A 23,493-nucleotide genomic window follows, 5' to 3' on the forward strand; every position below is an offset into this window, starting at 1 on the left:
ATTACCTCCTAGGAATAGGTCCCAGGGCAAAGAGTTACTACTGACCTACTTTGGACTCACTGAGATAATTTATCAAGCAAGATAATTAAAGGAATATAAAGCTATTTTTAGAACCAACCAAGCATCAGAAATATTTGTTCAAGTCATAAGTTGTATTCCCAGTGCTATCAGATGGGGCTTTATTCCTTTGCAATGAGTCAATTTTATTATGTTTGGCTTATTTATAAGCCATTCTGTTTCTTTATAAATTTTATATTTGGAAAGATGTATCTTTGAGTCTCTTTGATGTATAAATGTATTAGTTTTGACTTTTTTTTTCAGTCTAGAGATAAAGAGAAATGATTTTTAAGCCTTTCTTTTCTCCTTCTATTAACCCCTTCCCCATAAACAGGCATGCAAATCTCTTTGCACAGACATTGGAATTATCACTGAAGTCCATACCAGATAAAGGATGTCCCCAGTATGAGAGTGGATGCAATTATTGTGGACCACTTATCATGTTGACTTTTAACTCTTTCCTTTGAAAGCTTAATCCTTTTCAACTTTTAGGTAAATGTCTATTACCTAAAAAATCGTTAAAAGCAATGGTCTTTCTTTCCTATTAAGAAAACCTGACAATATTCTTATTTCTACAGTCTTGGTGTTCTCCATGGGAAGAAGAAAATGCAAGATAAAAACCTCTAAATGAAATCAAAGAAAATAAACATGGTTCTTATATTAGCTTTAAGCCATCTGTTTTATCAAAATAAAAGCATTAAAATGTGATATGATGAGTATCATGATTTATCAATGCCGTCCTCTTTTTCTCACCTTATTCTACTTTCCTTATTCCTCTCCATTTTGTTTATTTCTTGTCCTCATCTACACAGTGACTTACTTAGTTCAAAACTCATCTACTTTTGTAGTCAGGATCAGCTGTCTTTTACTGGCTTTTTAACTCTAATGAAGATGTATCTTCATCTTGGAAATACCTAAGCATCTATAAATAACTAGATGTTGCCTTCATGGCAAAATGTAAAATATTAATTTCTTAGGCTAGGGTTTGAGAAAGATGAGGAATTAATTTTTCACCTTTGTTACAATATTGCAGATACAATAATAACATTATTTCTTAGTAGTATTTAGTCACATCTTGTTTCTACTTCATAGTACAGGATTGAGGAAATTTTTATGCATAAAATTGTAGCTTAGAGTCAAAAAACAAAACATTGAGTTGTGGTTTTTGTAGTCACACAGCATATGCAGTGTTTTACGTTTGCAAGAGGACCTGGCCACATTTTTATCCAAAATCAATAGTGCATCAAACTCATGTGATTCAGGGAATCTTCTGTTGACTAGTACTGGAGTCAGATCACTCCCTTATTGCTTCCTGTCTTACTTTATGACCTCTTTGATTCCATGTCTGTTTAATTTCATTTACTGTTTTATTCTTACGTCCTTCAACCATTTCCAATCTGTCCTTCATGGCCATAACTAAGTACAATATGTTAACATACAAAGGTATTTATGTAAATAAAAATCAATATGCTCATCATTTCCACACCAGTCCTTATTGCTTACACTGGACATTTTAAGTACATTTTATTTAAATGTTAACAACTTTTCATTCTTGCCTGGGAAGTATAATAATCTTCTTGGCTTCCTGCCCCTGCATCCCTCTAATCTTCACATCTATGGCCACTTAGCCCCCATCTGGAGGTTCAGCCTTATTCCGCCTTTTGGAACTAATCTTGTCTTTAGGCTAGGGGTATACAAGAAGTCCTAGCCAAAAGCTAACTGATTCAACATCCAGTCAGCCTTGCTGCTGGTTTCATTCTGACCTTGCAATTTATTTCCAAGACCTAGGGGTTTGGCCCAGCCCATTGTAGCCAAGTCTTGGCTTTGTGCACTAGTTCCTGTAAGTAGGTATCTATCCAGTCTTTCCCATATCAGTTTCTGCTTTGTTTTCTGGATTGATAGCCAATTCCTCTATGACTGAGGTCTTGCCTTTTCCTTTTCCTCATTCCTCCTTGTAACTGACCTGCTGCTTCTGAACACCAGTTGCTATGGCTGGGCCCTGAGACCTACTGATGAATCTTTCTGATGCCATCAGCCTTGCCCATATCTCTTTATACTGTCTGCCTTCTTATCCTAGACCTTATCTTTTGCTTGACTACCAGGAGTGACACTCTGCTTGCCTGGACGTTTTCCCACTGCCAGCTGCAAGCAGCTTCCCAGGCACCAGCTCTAGTCCTGCAGGTCTAGAGGTCACTGGAGCTAAGCTGCCTGTAATCTGGTCCAGCTCATTATTCCAGACATGACAGAAAGAAATATTATTTTAATTGCATCTTTAGTTAAATAGTTATGCTAACACCCTTGAAATTCTGATGCAGTGATTTGGGGTGGAACAAAAGAATTGGTATATGTGAAAAATTCCCAAATTAATTCTGATGATCAGCCAGATTTAGAAACATAAAATTTGATAGCCATTAAGATGTCTGCCCAGGATGTTCTTAAGAAAACACACATTTGCTTATCTCAAGATGGTCAAAATATATATTGACTCCCTGACTTGGCTCCCAGTTGCTCAATGTCTAGAACTGTTTGACAGAAATGGAAACTCTAATGATATATGCTCTTATTAATAGGCAGCTATTTCATCTAATTGCTGAATGGCAATATTTACCTATAAGTGCCTATTTAATTACCCCAATAAACCCTGTTAGCTCAGTTGGAATCCTGAACTTGGATTCCAATCCTCAGTTGGAATCTGTAACCAAAAATATTTTAAATATAGATTGTTTCACTTTGCCCCAAATTATCTTGCCCTAATTTTTTTTTTTCTTGTCCCTTCAATGAATAATCCTCTCTGCCCGCAAAAGTTTGATCAAATTGATTGCTATCTGCTATAGGTAAACTTTCTGCAAATTGAAGAAAACAAAGGGTACCAGGTTGTTTTCCTTAAAGAGGTGTGTGTGTTGTCTCTGTGTATGTGTCTGTATGTGTGTGAAAGACAGAGAGGAAGAGAGAAAGAATCAGAGAAGCAGAGGGAGAGGCAGAGAGAGGATACACAGAGAGACAGAGAGGCAGAGAGACTGTCTCTTGATACTATCATGCCACAAAGACATTGCTCCAAACTTTGGGTTGTTTACTATGGGATATGATCAGGGCAGGACCAATATATGTGGATACCCCTAGAAGACTAAGATTTTTGTGCTCATTCAAAATAATGAATATTATTCGTTAATTGTTCAATACAACTTTACAGGAGAAGCTAAGAACTGCTTGGGGAAAAAGAGAAATTGATCCCAGAGGATGGTCTAGAGATCATTTTTTGGTCTACTCCCTACCCCGAGTCATCTGTGCTACTACACATGCATACTCCTAAATAAAATCTTTGTGGCTACTTAGATCCATTCTTATAGAAAGCAGATTAGCAACCCTTCCCTGTTTCTCCACTATACTTTTTTGAGAGACATTCTGGTTGATATGATTTTTCTCTCCATCTCTTAATATTGATGTTATTTGGGGGTCTCAGTGACATCTTAGTGTACCTTGTCAAGTGATGTCCTGGGTAGTTGCCTGGCTGACACACCCCTTAATCCAGCTCCAGAAAGTCTTTACTGTTATCATAGCCCTCATTTATTTTTCTCTTGAGAACTGGATAAGAAACAATAATGCTAATAATGTCTTATTTTAGAGAATGGTTGATGAAATAAAGGGAAATTAATCCCTACTAGTATTTTGTTTAAAGTGATAAAAATAGAATGTTACCAGACATCTTCGGCATCTTCATCACATTCTGCACCAAACTGGCAAATATCACAAGTGGATGTCTCCTTTTGACTGGTTTCTCCTGAGCCTTCATGAACTGTAGTGCAGAAGAAAAATAAAATAAAAGGAATTTAGTGTGCATAATAGCAACAACACGAAAGCTGTTCAATGTTAAAGCTGCTACCTTCCCAATGGATTTGTTTGCTATTGGGTCTTCATAAGAACGTCATATTCAACTCTTTTCTTCCCTAAATTTAAGGACAACTCTAACAATAACATGACATCCATTGGTATGTAGTGAACATTTCTGCTTCTTATAAGCAAAATAATACAATAAAAATTTTTACCAGATTTACCAAAATTGCTTGGCTAATGAGTAAACCATTTGAAAGCATTATTTAATTAAAAGGGATTTAGATTGTTACCTGCCTAGAGGAAAAATCTAGCCTCTACTTTGTGAAAACATACTTGGCATTTTCTCCTTCCTAAATTATAGACTCTCTCACTCAAAGAAGGTTTGCAGATATAATTTTAAAAGTTTATAGGGGCAGTCCCGAATTATTAGATACAATCTCTCTCTTCTCCTTCAAGATGTTAAATAGCTATAAAGAAAAATAGGCCGATTATAAGTTTTTAGAAGACAGCTTTTATTTAGTTTGTACTGTAATTTCTTGTATTTCACTGTCATATAATTAGAATGCATATGAATATTCACAAAGCTGATTATGGTGATTTCCTGTGAGGGAGATATGAAAATGCATATATTAAATCACTGATGGTGATTATTAAAACATACTGGTACTTCTTTTTTCCCAAATTACACATACAAAAAAAAGGACAATATATATAACCTAAACATAAAATTAGCCTCTCAAAATCAGGATGCAATTGTGTAAATCTAGCAAAAATTTCTACTATTTTGAGTGCAAGGAATGAAAATCCGAGCAACACTTTGCAGTGATGGATTACTGTTTACCTAATTAAAAAATATATAGCTGAAAGCAAAAATAGTTTTGCTTAGGAATGAAAAATTGCAGCAGCCTAACTTCTGCACAGATAACCTTATTTCATGGACAGATCACATACTGAAAAACAGATGTTTAAATCAAAAGATTCTTTAAAAAGTGCACTTCTCCAAAAAGTTAAGTGTCTTCAATAGGAGAACACAAGCAATTAAGTATAGCATTGGCTCCAGTCTTTATGACCCCTAATAAGATAATAATTTTAATGAGGCACACTTTATTAACAGGCATCCAGAAACTATCAAATCCAGCCTTACTAATTTGGTTATTAAATGACATTTTCTCCTCATTTTTCTAGTAAGAGTTTTTAATATTTATAAAAACAAAGGTCTTTATACTTTGATTTTCTTTTATTTACTGCTGTGAGTGATTTGATTAAAAAAAAAGGCAAAAAGTCATCTCTATAAGAGTTCTCTGTTTCATAGTTCTTCCAGGAAAGGTACAGAGATTTATTTTTTCTAAAGCAACTTTTTTTTTTCTGGACTTGATTTGCACTTACATAAAGGAAACAAGAACATTATGAATTAAAAAGATCAACTTCAATTGCAGTTTTGATAGTACAGTTTTAAATTTGGAAGTCTAAAAAATAGTTGTTCTTCCCGAAAAGAAGGAAAGTCAGACTCTGATAGAAGAGGCAGCACTTATCTTATTATCCACCTGATTACTATAATACAGGCAAGACCATTAGAGTGGACCAGAGAGGATAAGAGGGAAACTGGGGCTTCACCTCAGGGGAGACTGCACAGCTGAGGTCAGTCTCTCTATTACTTTCTTATTATTAATGCAACACAGAAGCTGCTAATGGGAGAGAGCCTTTTAGTGTTAGCAAGATTAGCAACTGCCAGACTAAAACTTGCCATCATTCAGGAAACATACTAACGCATTGGGAAGGTCCTAAATGAGCAGTGATAGTCACTTAGGGGTGGCCCCATTTTCTTCAGCAGTAGAGATCCTTGGTTAAGGATCTACTGGAAGTAATCCAGGGGATGAACTGTGCTAACTCAGCAGAGCTAATAATGTTTCTACTGAAAGTCACATTACATTTTAACAAAAAGATGGCTATTGGTAGAATCTAGATGTTTTGAAATTCTTCCCCAAGGAGAAGCAAATGAGCAGTAGCAATAGCAATCTTCTATAAATACTTCGGGAATAAAATGCCTTTATTTGAAGTCATCCACCATGAAAATAAAAACAAATCTTTCTACATCACCTGAAACACAGGTTTGTACCTTTATAAATATACCTATACATATAGATGTGCACACACACACTTATATGTACACACACATACACATATATTTGTAATCAGTGCACAGCTTTTATTTAACTTTGAAGACCAGTGGTTCTTAAGTAGTGTTGGGCTAAGAAGTTCTGGTAGATATTGTTTGTTTGTTTTTTTAACACAAACAATACTAAGAAGACTTCTTTATCTATTGTGAGCTTCCTCCTCATGCATTATCTAGCACAGGCCTTCTCACACTTTAAAATGCACATGCAGCACCTGGAGATTTTGTTAAAATGCAGATTCTGCTTCAGTTGGTCTGTTGTGTGGCCTAAGGTTTTGCATTTCCTACAAGCCCCTGATGCTGCTGGTGCTGCTGGTTCATAGGTTGCATTTTGAGTATAAAGATAATACCATGTTTTTCAAACCACAATTCATAACCTATCAGTGGGTAGTGAAATCTAGTTAGTGGGTGTGGTCGTTTGGAGCTATGTACCCCAGAAAAACATGTTCTTAAACTTAATCCCATTCCTATGAGTGTGAACACTTCTAATGGGACCACATGATGAGGTTACTTCAGAGAAGTGTGGCCTAGGATGGGTCTTAATCTTATTTCTGAAAGCCTCATAAAAGCCACAGAGGGAGCAGCTGGAGACTGAAAATCAATAGAAGCCAGAAGAGAAGGGAAAGGCCAGGCGTGGCTGCCATGCACATTGCCATGTGACAGAGGAACCAAGGACCAAGGATCACTGGCAGCCAGCCCCAGAACACCAGTCTCTGGGAAGAAAGCATTGCCTTGATGATACCTTGATGTGGACTTCTAGCCTCAAAAACTGTGAGCCAATAAATTTCCATTTTTTTATGCCAACACTTTACATGGTATTTGCTTTAGCACCAAGGAAACTAAAACAGTGGGTTACACCAAGCATTTTTGTAAACATGGAACAGAAACTATTAGAATAGAAAACATCAGAATGAATCTTCTTCGGCAAGTGTAGGTATTATTTATATATATATACTGGGTTGCAATGTCAATTGTATTTCTTACTAAAGAGCACAGTCACAAAAGCTTGAAAGTCACTGTAGCCGTGATAGATGCTATAGCCATGATACACTGATTAGATACAAATAAAACTCAATTATCCTAAAGTATTATTGTAAGCAGTTATTTACATTTTAAGCTTTTTATTTTGAGTTGTGAAGTAAAATAATTGTCCCTTTATTCTAAAGAAAATTAGCTTTTAGCAAGTGATTGAGAGAAATTTGAGGGAGGAGGGAGATAGCACTACTGAGGCACATTATACCTAGTATGCTGCTATACACTTAAAACTGATTTAATCTTTTTTAGGGAAATCAGGGATTAGGGAATTAAGAGAAACGATCAAATGACCTCTCAAATCTCGCTGCCCTGCTGGTTTCATCAGGAAGTTAACAAAGTTCTGTCATCACCACCCTATTCTAACCCAGTTCAGGTCCTCTCACTGGCCGTCCTGTAAACTGATGCACAGATGAGTCCTGTTCTCTTCCTAATCCTTTACACTGTATTCCTGTGTCTCTTGCAATATTACTAATCCGTTTCATATTATTTTCAAAAATATGGTGGAATATAATATTCCAATATAGTTTTGCAAATTCATTTAAAAACTTGAGTTACAATTTACATTCAAAGAAATGCTCAAATCTTAATTGCACCTTTCAGTAAATTTGAGGAATGCATGTCAAGACACAGAACATTTCCATTATCCCAGAAAGTTCCCTTGTGCCTCTTTCCATTATTTTCCCACCATCCTGCCTGCAGTAGCAACCACTGATCTGAACCCTATGGCCTCAGATTAGTTTTACCTCTTGTAGAATTCCAAATAAATGCAATCATAAATATGTAATGTTTGCATTCAGTTTATTTCATTCAGCATGATAGCTTTTGATATTAACCCAGGTTTTTGTGTGTATCAACATCATATTTTTTGTACTGCTAAGTAGTAGTCCCTGAGATGAATAGACAACAGTTAATTCATCACTCCTGCAGTTTAAGGACATGTGGGTTGTTTCCAATAATCAACTAAAACAATAATTATTAATAAAGCTGCTATAAATATTCTCGTAGAAAACTTTTTAGGGGCATTATGTTTTTATTTCTATGGGACAAGTATCTAGGAGTGTGATTACTGAATTTTCGGGTAAAAAATTTTATTGTTGTTTATCTTTTGATTCTTGAATTGCAGTGATTTTCAACATATCTTGGATGCAAGTCTTTTGTCAAGTATATGTGTTGCAAATATTTTCTCTCAGTCTATTTATTGGCTTGATGGTTTTTTTTAATGAGAAGTTTTTATTTTGATAAATTTTAATTTTATCCATTTTATTATTTTATGGTTTGTGCTTTCCAAGTCGCTTCTAAGAAGTCTTCTCCTGATCCAAGCCAGAGAAAACATTCTCCTATGCTTTCTCCAAGTCTCTATTTTTATTTATTTTAAACATTTTTGCATTTTAAATTTGGGTTTATGATATATCTCAAATTAAATTTTGGTGTGACGTATATAGTGGGAAATATATTGTGTGAAGTATATGGTGATTTTGGTAAATGGTGTGAAGTAGAGATTGAGTTTCCTCTATTTGTTTTCTTCCATATGGATATGATTTTTCTCCATTGATCTGTAAACATGATAAATTTTATTAAGTAATTTTTTTCATATGTTAAGCTAACCTTGCATTCCTGGGATAAGCCAAACTTGATCATGGCATATAATCCTTTTGATATATTATTGAATTTAATTTGCTAAGATTTTATTCAGAAATTTTGTTTCTAGTTCATGAGAGATACTGGCTGTAATTTTCTTGTATTGTCATTGTCTAATTTTGGTGTCAGGGTAAAATGGCCTTATACAATGAGTTGAGAAGTATTCCTGCTTCCTCTATTTTATGAAATGGTTTGTGTAGATTTAGTATCATTTTTTTCTTATATGTTTGTTAGAGTTCACCAGGGAAATTATCTGGTTCTGGAGTCTTTTATTGTTTTGGAAGTTGTTTATTTACAAATTCAATTTCTTTAACATATACAAGGCTATTCAGATTTCCTATTTTATTGATTTTTGCTTTTATTTTTATTATTTCCTTTATGTTACATACTTTTTATTTTTATTGATCTTTAATTTAAACTCCCATAGTTCTAGAACATATTCTGTTTATTTAAATCCTTATAAATTTATTGAGACTTGTTTTAGAACCAGAAATTATGGTCCAACTTGTTGAATATTCCATGTGCACCCTGGAAGGTATAACCTGCTTTTGTTGGGCATAATGTTCTATAAATGCTAATTGGGTTAAGTTGATTCTTAAGTTTATTCAAATCATCCATACCTGCACTGATTTTTTTGCTTACTTGTTCTTTCTATTACTGAGAAAGGAGTGTTAAAGTCTCTACTTGTGATAGTTAATTTGCTTCTAATTCTCTGTTCTGTCAATTTTTGCTTCAAGTATTTGGGAGACTGGATATTGGGTGTATAGCCAGTTAGTAGTCTTATGTCTTCTTATCATTGCTAAATGACCCATTTAAATCTCTGGTAACAGTACTCATACTGAAGTCTACCGTGCTTGGATATTTATATGGCCACACCATCTTTCTTTTGCTCATTGGTTCCGTCATTTTACTTCCAACCTGCTGGCTTCTTTATGTTTGCTGTAAACAGCATATAGTTGGATCATGCTTTCTTATCCAGTCAGAATATCCAGCCCATTACTTTCAATGTAATTATTGATATGTTTTGCTTTAAGTCCACTAATTTTTTTTTTTAGTTCAGTTTTATTGCAATATATTCACATACTATACAATCACCCATGGTGTACAATCAACTGTTCACAGTGCCATCACATAGTTGTGCATTCATCACCCCAATCTATTTTTGAACATTTTCCTTATACCAGAAAGAATCAGGATAAGAATAAAAAATACAAATAAAAAAGAACACCCAAATCTTCCCCTCCATCCCACCCTATTTTTCATTCAGTTTTTGTCCCTATTTATCTACTCATCTGTCCACAAACGGAACAAAGGGAGTGTGATCCACAAGGTTTTCACAATCACACCATCACCCTCTGTAATCTACATTGTTATACAATCATCTTAAAGAGTCAAGGCTACTGGGTTGGAGTTTGGTAGCTTCAGGTATTTACCTCTAGCTATTCCAATACACCAAAACCTAAAAAGTGTTATCTACATAGTATGCAAGAATGTCCACCAGAGTGACCTCTCAACTCCATTTGAAATCCCTCAGCCGCTGAAGCTCCATTTTGCTTTGTCTTACATCCCCCTCTTGGTCAAGAAAATGTTCTCAATCCCACAATGCCAGGTCCAAATTCATCCCCAGGAGTCATAACCTGCATTGCCAGGGAAATTTACACCCTTGGGAGTCAGGTCCCATGTAGGGGGAAGGGCAGTGAGATCACCTGCCAAGGTGGCTTAGTTAGAGAGAGAGGGCCACATCTGAGCAACAAAGAGGCACTCAGGGTGACATTCCTAGGCACAACTACAATCAGGCTTTGCCTCTCCCTTACTAACTTGGTTTTTATTTATATTTGTTCAATCTGTTTGTGTTCCTGTGTTTCCTGTTTCTGTATTTTTAAGGTAAATTTAATATTCCTTGGTATTCGTATTATCTTATCTCTTCTAATGACTTTTTGGTTATGCCTCTTTGTGTTTTTATTTTGGTGGTTGCTTTAAAGATTATAATATACATCTTTAAATTATCCTAATCTATGTTCAAAATATAACCTATTACTTCACAAATGATTTCAGAACTTTATGGTAATACATTTCTAGTTACAGCAGTCCAAACTTTACATTCTTCTTGTCATATTTATTCTACCTAGGCTATAAAGTTCATGTTCCTTTTTAAAATTATTTTTACTTTGAACAGTCATCCTATTCTCTAACTTCAAAGGTAAAAAGCCAGAGGTTCAGTACCAATGGGAGACTGGTTTCTGTCAGCATCAAATGATTATATGTCCTCTGACTCATATTTGCTTTAACTTTTCAAGACCTCACAGTCCCATATTCTCTATGGAAGACACGCTATTGGCAAATGATATGTATAGTGGATTGTGTTATCTTTTCCAATTATTTAGTCCTCTCTTTCCCATAAGAGGACTGTATGTTCCTCTCAATAGCCTTTTGACTTGCTGTTCCATTGATATCAGGGCTTGGCCTTATGACTTGCTTTTGCCATTGGAATGTTGGAATGTCAGTGGAATTAAGAAAGCTCTGAATAAAAGGTATATTAAAGTAACCATGTGGATTTGTACTTTTTTGCACATACACTCTGCATTTAAAAAATGCACATTCTAGAACAGGGGATGTTCTTTCACTAGTCCCCAAATGAGAAGATATATAGAGTAGAGCCACAGCTGACTGCAGTCAACAGAGCAAAAGATAAACCATTGAGATTTTGAGGCCATTTAATACTCTGACTTTTCCTGGTGAAAGCTGACTAATGCAACATATATTAATGTTATTAATACATTCTGAGGGAACAAATATTTTCTCATTACTTTTCACACTTTGGATTTTGGTGGCATTACTTATCTATACAACCCTAGATCTGCTTTTAATTTTCTCCAGTTCTGCCTTCAAACTTTTTATTAATTATTTTCTTTCTGTATTAGCACATATTCTGCAATAGTTAAGGCATGTTTGTTCCTTTATATTTTTGTTTTCTCCCAACATAGCAGCCCCTTTCCAATTCTATTCCTGGTTCCCATTTCCTTCTCCATGTAGTTCTAGTATACTTCTTTCCTAGACATATAAGCCATCCCATTTGTAATAAACATCCTACAAACATGTAAAAATAGAAAACTCCGTGTGCCTCAAGTCTGAAATAAAGTAGGCACTGCCTGGAACTATCAGATTGTATCAACAAAAAGAATGAGGTCTCTAAATTTAAAATATGAACTTTACTTACCATTTCTACATTCCATTAAACTACTTATCTCACTACCAAATATATTAGTTAATACATTCAATTATTGCATTAAATTATTACAAAGCTGAGGAGATAAACTTATAAAACTTTTGTAGCTCTTAATTTGAATTTTTTTTCAAGAGTTAGAATGCATTTTCTCTTTCTCTTTAGAGTCAATACCAGTTTAGCGGTCAGTGTTTTTTTTTTTTCCTTAAGTAGGTATGAGGAGAAAGTAATCCATGGTAGATTTTTAATTTTATTCCCTTTATTTGCTTTAGTTACTAAGATAATGGATTGATCAATGATAATATTTAATATATCTGTTGCAACAAAAATCACTTTATCAAATTTTAGAAAAGAGTTTTGAAAAAACTTGCATAACTTATTATCTTATTATCACCAAAAGCTGAACTGTGAGATTACCTTTCAATGAAGGGCAAAGTCCACTTAAGGAATAGAAAGAATTTTTTAAGTTGAAACTATCCACTCCATCGTTTAACTTGTACAACTTGTCTATTTACCACATGTGTGCCAATTTTACTCCTTATATTCCTATCCCTCATGTAAGTTTGATTTAAATGATGGAAGCTGCTAAAAGTTCCTAGATGCCCAGAGAGTTCTAAACTGTTGTTTATGAGCCATATTCATATTCTCTTCTGCATTTCCCAACTTTTCCTGAGAAACCTTAATATGACTTTAAAGAAAAATATGAACAAGAAAACACCTTCCTTTCTCCATATTATAATGTAAGGATATTTTGCATTTGAATAATAATTATATTGTTACATCATATTATTGAAATGCTGAAACAGAAGTGCCATTTTTATCTGTTATTTACAAAACTAATATAAAATAATACTGTAAGCGTATCAGTGCCATAATACAGTAAGATGTGTTCAGAGTTTAGGGAGGAAATCCATTATCCTTGCTTCCTTTTAATTGAAACAAGCACAGCCCCAATAAAATTTAAAAATTTTAATTGATTTAAATGCCAAAAACAAAAGGAACACTAAAATTATATTTATACATGATGGTTTAAAATTCTAAAAATGATTTGAAAACTTAAAGACCAAGTTCATGACTGAGCAAATATCATTTCATATTAAATACTTCAAAAGAAGAGGTCATTACAGAAACTTAATTTTTCATAATGAAGCTGGTTTGACAGAGCTTGACAATGCTTCTTTAGAAATCACGTATAATTTATCTTCTGAACAACTAAAAATAACTTAAGAGATTAATAGAAAGCTCCTATGTTGAGGCACAATTCTATTGTAATCATTTAAGCCTGAATGATTTCACTCAGTTCTGTTTGAGTCAAAACTGAAGATACTCAGTTGATTAAAAAAAATAATAAGAGAGAAAGGAAGGAAAGAAGACAGGAAGAAAGCAAGAGAGTGAGGGAAGGAAAAAGAAAGAAGGAAGGAAGAAAGAGAGGGAAAAAGAGAGGAAAGAAAGGAGGGAGATAAGATAAAAAGAAAGAAGGAAGGGAAAAATCTCATTCAGTTTGGTATAATGTCTGGTAAAATTCACTTTGAACAAGTTACTATACCAGACTTTATGGAACTTTGTCATATTAGTTATAATTATAAGCAAAAATATCTTTATTATCCCCAGTATAATCAATTTGAACATTTTATGCATATTTATATATTTAAAAATATTTTTCCCTATTGAATACTTGAAAGATGGGGAATTTATTTTTTATTGGTTAAGTTATAAACGTTGGCTTGGGCTAGATATGCTACTATAAGGCATAGTGGGTAACAAAGCCCAACTGGAACAGATTAAGGAAAGACTGGGAGATCAGTAAGTGGAAACCACAACTGCAGACAAAACTTTTGCACAATTTGCTAATGAAGGTAAAGAGAATGAGACATTAGTTGAAGAAGGATGTAGGGTTAAGACAGGAATTTTTATGGATAGGTGGTGTGGAGACATCATTGTATACTGAAAGGAATGATCAAGCAGAGAGGAAAAAAACTGATAGGAGAGGAAGGGGATGATTATAAAAATAAGGTCTTTGAGAAAGGATGGGGTTTAGGCATGGGTGTAGTAGTTGGTCTTAGAAATGGGAATGAGTTTTCTGTTCTATTAGGAGAGATGGCAGAGTGTGAGGGTACAGGTGTAGTGAACAGGTGACACTGGTAAGGTGAAGATGGAGTAGGTGTCCTTTGATCGTATTTGTTGTATCTATTGTATTTACAAGTAAGAAAGACTGTGAGAAGGAGGGAAGAGAAAATGTGAAATGCTGTAGACGAATGATTGTGAATAAAGACCAAAGTGTTCCAAGGTCTTTCTTACACTATTTGTTGCTTTCCAATTTTGTACTTAGTTCTTCGAACTCTTTGATTTAATAAGGATATATCTTTATTAACTTGTACTTCTTTATGTCTATAGTACAATGACATTTGGTGTTGGTAACTTTAAGGCATTTCATGATGAAAATTTCCTTTGAATCATTGAATAAAAACTAAACTTCCAACAGAGTTAACTTTAACCTCCTTAGTGTTTGTTCTGATAGAGGAACTTCACAATCTGGAAACAACTTATCTGCCAAGTTTATTTTCTAAGCATTTTTTCCAATCTGTTTTTATCATCACTGTCATGTTCACATCTTCATCACACCTTGCCTAAACTTTATAGTAACTTCTAACTAGCTCATCTTCATACTTGCAAACTTAGCCTCTTTAGTGTATCTCCCACGCACTTTACTGAAATGCATATTTCTTGATTGGAAATGACAGGCAGAGCTGGATTCAGGTTGCTCAGATTCTTTTTTGATCACTGGGCTTCTTATTTGTAAAGCAAGATGCCTGTCCTGCTTAGCTCACAGGCTGTGGTGAAGATGAAACAGGAAGATGTGTGAAAGTGCTTTGCACCCTCTAAATTGCTCTGCCTGCCAAAGGCGTTATCATTAAGAAAGTATTATAGGTGAAGTAAAGTTATCCTCTCATTTGAAGTAAGAAGGTTCTTAAGGGAAACCAAGGCTGAGCATCAGAAACATGAATTTTTGGCCCTTGTGAGTGGCCTTATAATGGTACTGAAATAGAAGTTTTTGTGGAAGCAGGGAAATAAAAATCACAAAGAGTTTAAAAACAGAAAACTAAAAATATTGAGGAACTTATAGAGGAAATCTTTCCCCCAAACCATCCTAATTTGGTTGCTTATATTAAGGTAAAAGGATTGAGGAAGGAGTAAGTAAGAAGTCTCAGATATCCTCAGAAATTGCTCAGACCTCCAGGCTTTGTTGTAGTGTACTGGACCTTGGAACAAAGAAAACACTCAAGAGATATTTTCTCTCTTTTCTTATTAATGAAAATAAGAATCAAACATGGATTTATTCTTTTTTTCTTTCTTTCCTTTCCTTTCCCTTTTTTTTTTTTTTTTTTTTTTTAAAGTTCCTGCTATGGACAAGGCAGAGTGTTTGTTTTCACTGGAAGCCTGGAAAACATACTCCATCCAAGTCTGTCTTCCAAGTCCAAGTTAGATTAAAAAAGTTAAATTTATAAATAGCAAGGCTTGTTTAAATAGATAACTTATTGGTATAATAGGTCAAAGAAATAAAAGAGCAGCAGTAATAATCTTGAGGGAAATTTTAAGAGGCCACAGCTTTTTGTAAAATTTCATAAAATTGGTGGATTACAACAATAATTTTTCTGAATTGCATATAATATGTTCCAGTCTGATTTTGCTATTTAAGGCCCAGCCTTTGGTTTTTGGAATCACAATAACCAAAGCAATGGGAAGCATGTCAGGTTAGAATTCAGTATTTGAGATTAGTTTGTCTTGTGCTAAAATGAACTATAACCTCCTTCCAAACCTGCTTGTTCCACACTGAAAGACTCTGTCTCATCTCGACAACTTCCCTTTTGCGTATTGGCTCAGTTGGTGGAGTTTGGTTATGCTTTTTGATGCTCTTTCCCAGCTTACAACTGTCCCTCAAGTGCTGAAGTCAAATCTTTCATTTGTTGTCTAATCCTTAGGGCTCCTCAAGATCCCGTTTGTGAGACCCCATCTTGGAATCTGCCCACACTAGCAGCCAAGTAAGGCAGACCCCAGTATCCTGTTTTGCTCCCTCTCAGACTAAGCGCTTTCACGTAATTACCTCAAATCAACACCCAAACAAAAGAAAACAAGAAGAAAAACTGTATTCTCAAAAGCTTTTGTATAGAAAGGTCAGAAGTATTTGATTCAAGGCGTGAAAGAAGACATTATGAACATCTTCCACGAAAAGGAAAAAAGAAAACAGAGCACAAAGCAAAACCCACAATATGATCTAAGAATGCTGAGGTGCTAGAATAGGTTAGAAATTGACATTAAGCTAATCAATACATCTACTTACAGAATGATTAGCTCAGTCAAAAATGGTAAGATGGAAGGAATGAATAACTGTGGACAAAGACATCTAGATATAAAACAAAAATGAATGGTTTTATAGAAAAGTTTTATAGCCATTAGATTGCCAGGCTATCCAGAGAAAAATGGAAAGAGATAAATTTTTAAAAGGTTAACCATTTCTATTTGGAGTTTCATAATGACACCAATTTTTGAAACTGTAGGTTTTTAAACAAACTCTAAACACTCCCATTCATAGCTTCGTCAAGATTCATGAACCTTTTATTTTTAAACCTCTTACACCTGACTTGCAAGGCATTGCTACTGAATCAATTTCCCTGTTTTTGCTGGATTTGGAAAAAAATCTATCTTCAAGTTTTTATGAAAACTGCTTGGCCTAAACCATGAAGACTGATGTTTAGCAGGGACTGTAGAAGCTTATTATTTCTGTTTAGTGGTTGTTTTAAAAATTATAATATTGCTGTACATATGGGATGAAATTTTCAGTTATAAAAATATCATTTAGCTTTGAGGATAAATAAAAACAATTTGTAGATAAAATAAACCCAAGAAGGGAACATTTAAAGAGATCAAAGCATATATTTTATTATAAAATTGTGGGTTACATTAATGAAATTACTAACAAAAATTTTAAAAATCTTGTATTTTTGTGGTGCTTTACTGATGTTCAGTTAATTTAAGATTGTGGACTCAGTTTAACAGTCAATGGAAGTGTTTCTAATGATGGTGAAATACTGAGCATTAAACAAATTTAAGTCTGATTATGATGCAACTCTCTTTAGTTCAGAGGCCCCCTATTGCCTACAGGATTAAAATTCACGGTCCTTATCATTGTATTCTGAGTCTTTCATGATTTACCACTGACCTGTCACTTCACCTGCATCTCTGGGCCCCCTGACATGTCCCATATGCTACAGCTGTGCTTGTAGTTTTGCCGAGGTTTGCACATGCTGTCCTCACTGTGTATAGCAGTGTGTCTCCTTCCTACCTCCATGGCTAATTCTTACTAATTTGAGCATTTAAGAGAGACATTCTCACCTTCCTCCCTTCTCCTTCATTCCAGAGCTGTGTGGGCTCTTATTAGTTCTTATCACATTGTGATGGTTGGATTATTAGTCTGATTCTCCCAATGTCCTCGGAATTCCTCTGGGTCAAGCATTATATCGCATTCATGTTTGTATCCAGTTTTAGCGCAGTGTTTGGCAGTTGATAGGAAGCAGTGGTCAGAGAGGGGAATTTAAGAGTTAGAGATCTTTGGATTTTAGTAGTCTACGTACTAGCACACAGAGAAAGATGTGATCGCAAAGTCAGATGACTAACCAAAATTGAGAGGTCTAGGGAACTATCTGGCCAGAAGAAAAATCAGATAGACCCTGGGTTAGTTATTAATATTGCATATTAAAAATGTGCAGGCACAGGACAGGACTGTGTTTCCTGGTTCCTTGTGGTTGTATGGGCCATGTAACCAGTTCTGACTAATGAACTATTGAGTGGACACGACATAGGTCATTTCTGGATAGAACATTTAATTGCTGGTTAGAGACCCTCCAGAGCACTCTTTGCCTTCTATGTGTAGGGTATATGAGAAAGGCAAGAGAGGAGGCCAAGTTAAGAGACTGTGGAAAGGAGACTGTAAAAAGTGGTCAGATATGGTACATAATTTGGAGAAAGAACAGAGAGGAGTTACTGATGGATTGGATGCAAGTATGAAGTCACTGTTCAAGATGGCTACCCCCTCAATCTGGGTCCCTGGCTGACTGGAATTGGCAAAGCCAACCTCCCCCACTAACACCTTGCCCAGTCAACCTGCAGCGAACATATGGTAAGAGTGAGGAATGGACCTTTGTCTTTTAAGCTTTGTGGGGAAGGTTGTTACCACTGTTCAAGTTAGCATAACCTTAATATGTCAGGGGGCAAGGCTGAGAGGCTGTGGATGCAATCTCTTTGGTCATATGAATTTCATCAACAACTTGCAACTACCCAGCTACCTGATGGGTACCCTGGAATAGATTACATGAAAGTGAGTCAAGTGTTGGTTTATTGAGAAAAATGGAAGTAACATGGAGTTCAGTGGCTTATAACAAAGTAAGGGAAAAGGATGAATGATACAAGCAAATAACATGAACTTTAAATAAGTAGCAGTTTATTGAATGATGATGCCATATTGCACTGGTAGTAGTTTGGAAATGGCAGTAAGAAGCAAGAAATATATGCCCTTCTCCTTGTCTTATGTGGGAGAGGGGAACAGAAATAAATAATGTTTGGAAGGATGTTATGCTCTCATCAGGGAGAAGATTGGGGGAAGCTGTTGGAAGATTTAGGACCATTTAATCATAGCAACAGAGATAATATAGATAATAACTACTAAAAAGATGCAATATACTATGTTCTTACATCTTTAATGAGGCCCAATTTTCCTTTCATAGAGCATACAGAAAATGTTTCCTAATAATTATTAGTATTTTTGAGAACTATGCTCACTTCCATGCTTCTAAGCCCTAAAAGCTGCTTGACATAAAGGTCAGATTGTGGCTGATTTGGGGTATTCCCAAATGAAAAGACATTATTTTCCTGTCTCAAAACACCTCCTGCTTCCTGCCCAAATTCAAACCTATACAGAATTCTGTACTGGGGCTTTCATTTTTTCCCAATGCTGCTTAGACTTCTTCATGCATACTTGTATTTTTATATCAGATAAAATCACTAGAAGATTCTTTTCCTGAAAAGTATATAGTATGGCTCAAAAAAAGTTAATGAAATGTGATACTTAAAGCCTTGTGAAATATTGATACACAGCAAAAAATTTTGTCTCTATATTCAATTGCTTTTTCTTTGTGTTCTGAAGCACTATCCTTATGGAATTATGCAGATGTACAAGCACTGGGATTGACAGCATTTTCAACTGGAGGAGAAGGGGGAGAAAAATGGATTAAATGTACTAAGCACCATCTCTTTCAAAAATATGCCAAATTATGACTGCATGGGGAATAATCATATCTTTACTGCATTATGATCATTTTTCAGGAAAATCACTTCCATCTAGAAATACTTCCTACCAACTCAATACAGGCATTAAAAATGAAGAGGGCCCTGCCTGGATTGCTATATTCCACATGAGAAATATGGGTTGTATCTCATTACAGCAGTTTCATTCCTCCTTGGCTCCCACATTGCCTGACAAGGAGGCTGTCAACTGCACTCCTAATGCTTAAAAAGGGATACCAAAAAAGCATGTACCTTAGTTTTACATTTAGAGGGTCAGATGGTTGAGGTAATGATTTGTTTGTGTACAGATGTTCTAATTCAAAGGAATGGAAAAATATTCAGGTGAAGAATTTCTAAATGTGGAAGGTGTGTTTTAAGGACAGTTTCTTTTTTTTGTATCAGATACATCTGGCTGAGCTCCAGGGCAAGGTGGGTGTACTATAACTCCTTAGTGAAAAACCACTGGTTATTGAGAGAAATCTGTGGGTGGGATACAACAGTCAAGAGAGTCACTTTATAGTATATGTTTTTAAAATCAGGTTTTCACACCAGTTTTAAGTCAGCTGGGAAGGATTTCAACTTTTCTTTTTAAGAGAAAATACTTTGATTAACTCCAATTAAAAAGTCCAAGACTATATATGATCAGCAGACTGACCTTAGGATAGACACAAAATTCGGTCCAAGAACTTCAGTGAAATTAAGAAGCCAGTAGCATTCTTGGTGGATAGAAATGTACATTAAAAAACCTAGTAGTGTGTTTAGCATATCTGTTAAAGGATATGATATCTATATCTGTGATTACTCTAGAGATCAAATTAAGAAAATTCTTCATTTGTTGCTTTGTCTCTAAGGAAAATACAAGAAAAAATGCTAATCAAAAGATTAATGGATTTCTTAATGTATAATAATGATCTCTCCAACCTTTGGGAAACAATAAAAATGAAATAAAAAATAAGGTGTTTTCTAACATATTCTTGGAAAATATTGTACAGTTTTAAGGTTCTTGTCAGTATAGATTTGATTTAAGGCTGAATCTTTCTGAATATTCCTATAACTATCTGGATAGAAACATCATACATAAAAATGTTCTTTATTCCAGAACAGATGAAACTCCCAGTGGTAAAAGAAGATTTAGGTATCTCTGATGGTTTCTTATCACTCAGCAACATAACTCTCTGACAGTTCAGTGTCTGAGAGGGTTGTCTGAAATCACTCATCAAATAAATCAAATGGTCGGCTGGCTGAAAGAGTGGGAGCCTATTGCAATCTCATGCCTTTGCTTTCAGACATCAAATCTTTCTTCTAAGCCAGTAGAGAAGTTAATATGTCACTTGATACAGCATATCCCAACCTGGGTATCAACCTGCCTTATGTTGCTACCACTAGTTCTGAGAACGTTTGGCTTATCTTAGTAGTGACTATGTTCAGTTTTTACACTTGAAACCACAAATTCCAAAACCCTGATATGTTGAAGAAAAGGTGGTGTTGAAACAGCTAGAAATGTGTAGTGTTTTGTTTCTAAATTTCTTGGAGGAATTTTATTGCAACATAGAAAATTCACTTTGGTGAGTTGATTTTAAAACATTCTATGTATATTTATTGAATGATGATTAAACTATATTTATTCCAGGTATCTTTTTGGTTAATGTTTTACTAATGTTGTATTTTAAATTACTACTATACATCTACAAACTAGAAATCAAATAATCTAGGATGCGTTGTCCAATGCATTAGCCAATAGCCACCTGTAGCTGTTTAGATTTACATTAATTAAAATAAAATACAATTAGAAATACAGTTTCTCAGTTGCACTACTTACATTTCAAGTGCTTAATAGCCCTATGTTGCTAGTGGCTGCATAGTATTGAACCGGGCAGATACAGAAACTGTCCTTCAAGACAGAAAGTTCTGTTGAACAATACTGCTCTAGAAAGCATTTAACTGAAACACAACAAATTCATGAATCAGTCCTTCCAATTCTGTACTTTTGTTTTAAAGTCTTTTCAAGCTGTACAGAATAAGAAGTGGCAGGATTTCCATTTTCATCTTCCCATGAAAAGGAGAGAATAACTTACTGTGATATATAAATGTGTGGGTGTGATTATGTGTGTAACTTTTGTATATATTGTTCCTTGATTAATGAAGAGATATTCTTAGCTAATAAAACTTATATTCTTACTTAATCTCAGGTGCTCAAAAAATAGCTATCTTCTAATATATTTTCCAACCACCCTGACAATGAGCACCAGTGTTATTGTGGCTTGACAGATGAGACAAAAAGAACTAGGCACAGAAGGAGGACTGTGCTACAATGAATATATTGTTCAGAAGCTCTGGACACTTCACTTGCAATTATATTTATAGTTTGGACTACATGCCTGTCTAATGGATCGAGATTAATTAGTGTGCCTAGATTCTAGCACCATTATATACATACCACACACATTGTTGCAAAAATGCTTCCTTTTCATGGGATCCTAAATATTCCATGTATAAACCTAGTCATGTGAATTTAAACCAAGATCATTCAGAGCCTTTAGCAGTATATTATTCATAATAAGGAGGATTTTTGGTGGGTGAACATTTCCTACAGACATCAACAGATCTCTCATTAGCAGTTCCAGGAGGAGATTAAAGCAATACGAAGGTATATAGAGATTTAATTTTGTGTTCACATCTAGAAGCAGAGGTATGCCAGGGATCTGCCATTACATTGACATTTTGGAGATAAATGGGTACCTGAATAACTAGACGCCTTCAGCTTCTGCAGCTGTCACTAATATATTTCACCTTAATTGGAAAATATTTATTTTAAACAATAGAACACACACCAAGGAGGTTAACCTCAGGTGGTGAAAGGATATTTTAAGTTGTTCACTTTTCAATATTAATTCAAATAGTGTGGGAGATACCAAGGATGGCATTTCATTCTTTATACTTTTTGACTTTGTATTCTGCATATGGGGACAGAAGGAAGGAAAGACAGAAGGAAAGGAGGAAGGAGCTACCTCTATGATATCTCTGGGGCAAGAATTATCTTACTTTGCTTTGTGTCCAAGTGTCCATACAGTACTTGGCACATTTAGGGGATATTTAGTGAATAAAAGAAAGAATCAAATGACTAAATTTTGGTGGAGAAAAGAAGAGTAAATTTTCAAATTTTTGAACTTAACATTTGAGATGTATATTTATAGTTATGAACCTTCTTTATTCAAATTAATATTGCATTATGATTTTTGAGAAACCAATATGCTTCACTGCACTTCCATCCCTTCTTTGCTTCCATTTCTCCCTCAATTCTCTTTCTTCCTTTCCTAGTATCAGCAGAAGTTTTAGTTTAATCAATCACATTTCTGATATTTGAGAATTTGTTTCTTTACTTAAAAATATAACGCAATTAAGGCATCAAGACAAAACTAGACATTGAATTTTTAATTCTATGACATGGACCAGTCTCTCTAGAATAGTCAATCATTTTATGGATATTTACCAAATATCTTCTATCTGGTAGCAATAGGGATACAGCTATGAGCTAAATAAAGGCCTTTTCCTTATGGAGATTATATTACTGTGAGGAAATATTTTTTAATGTGTTTTAATACTTTGCACATTCTCTCTTTTAAAACTCAACAAGTACATTTATTCATTTAGTCCAATCACTCCATCCTTCCACCACCACCATATGAGGAAGTGAGGGGAAAGTGAAATTGAAGGAAGAAATGTGACATACCTAGATGCTGATATTGCAGAGCCTGGACTTTGGGAGCCCCCACCCGAATGGTGAAGTGGCATGAAGGCAAGTAGGGAACAGCAAGTCAACCAAAAAAATCCACCCAGGAAGTACGTGGTGTATAATTAAGATGAGAGTGAGAATCAAGCCCAACACTCAGGCTTGGGGCCACATGCCATCTCCTGCAATTCTCCAAAGAAGGCAAGGAGAGCTTCCATTTGACCCTTTTCCTACTCCATGCATTTCATTTTCTTTCTCACAAAAATCAGGCATCAGAAATTGAAATCTAAATGATAATATGTCACTGTGCTGATAAGTAGGGTTACAATGCTTGAGATGGACAGATATATTTGAGCAAGGCAGCTAGATGGTGGATCAAAGGCATTTCCTGACCAGAAGGTGGAAAATAGCAATTGGGAGTTTTAGCAAATGCACTTAAGAACCTATAGGAGATGCTCAGGCATTTTT

The 23,493-nt window shown here is 35.0% G+C and overlaps 1 protein-coding gene across 1 annotated transcript in view; it reads right to left on the reverse strand.

Moving 5' to 3' along the window:
- The window catches only part of TMEFF2 (transmembrane protein with EGF like and two follistatin like domains 2), a 272,104-nt gene that overhangs the window by 126,013 nt on the left and 122,598 nt on the right, over positions 1 to 23,493 (reverse strand). Inside the window, exon 5 of the mRNA XM_037850652.1 lies at positions 3,754 to 3,850. Coding sequence (XP_037706580.1) covers positions 3,754 to 3,850 — 97 coding nt within the window. The remainder of the gene's footprint in view (positions 1 to 3,753; positions 3,851 to 23,493) is intronic.

This window comes from Choloepus didactylus, chromosome 9, assembly GCF_015220235.1.
Source record: "Choloepus didactylus isolate mChoDid1 chromosome 9, mChoDid1.pri, whole genome shotgun sequence".
Taxonomy (NCBI): Eukaryota; Metazoa; Chordata; class Mammalia; order Pilosa; family Megalonychidae; genus Choloepus; species Choloepus didactylus.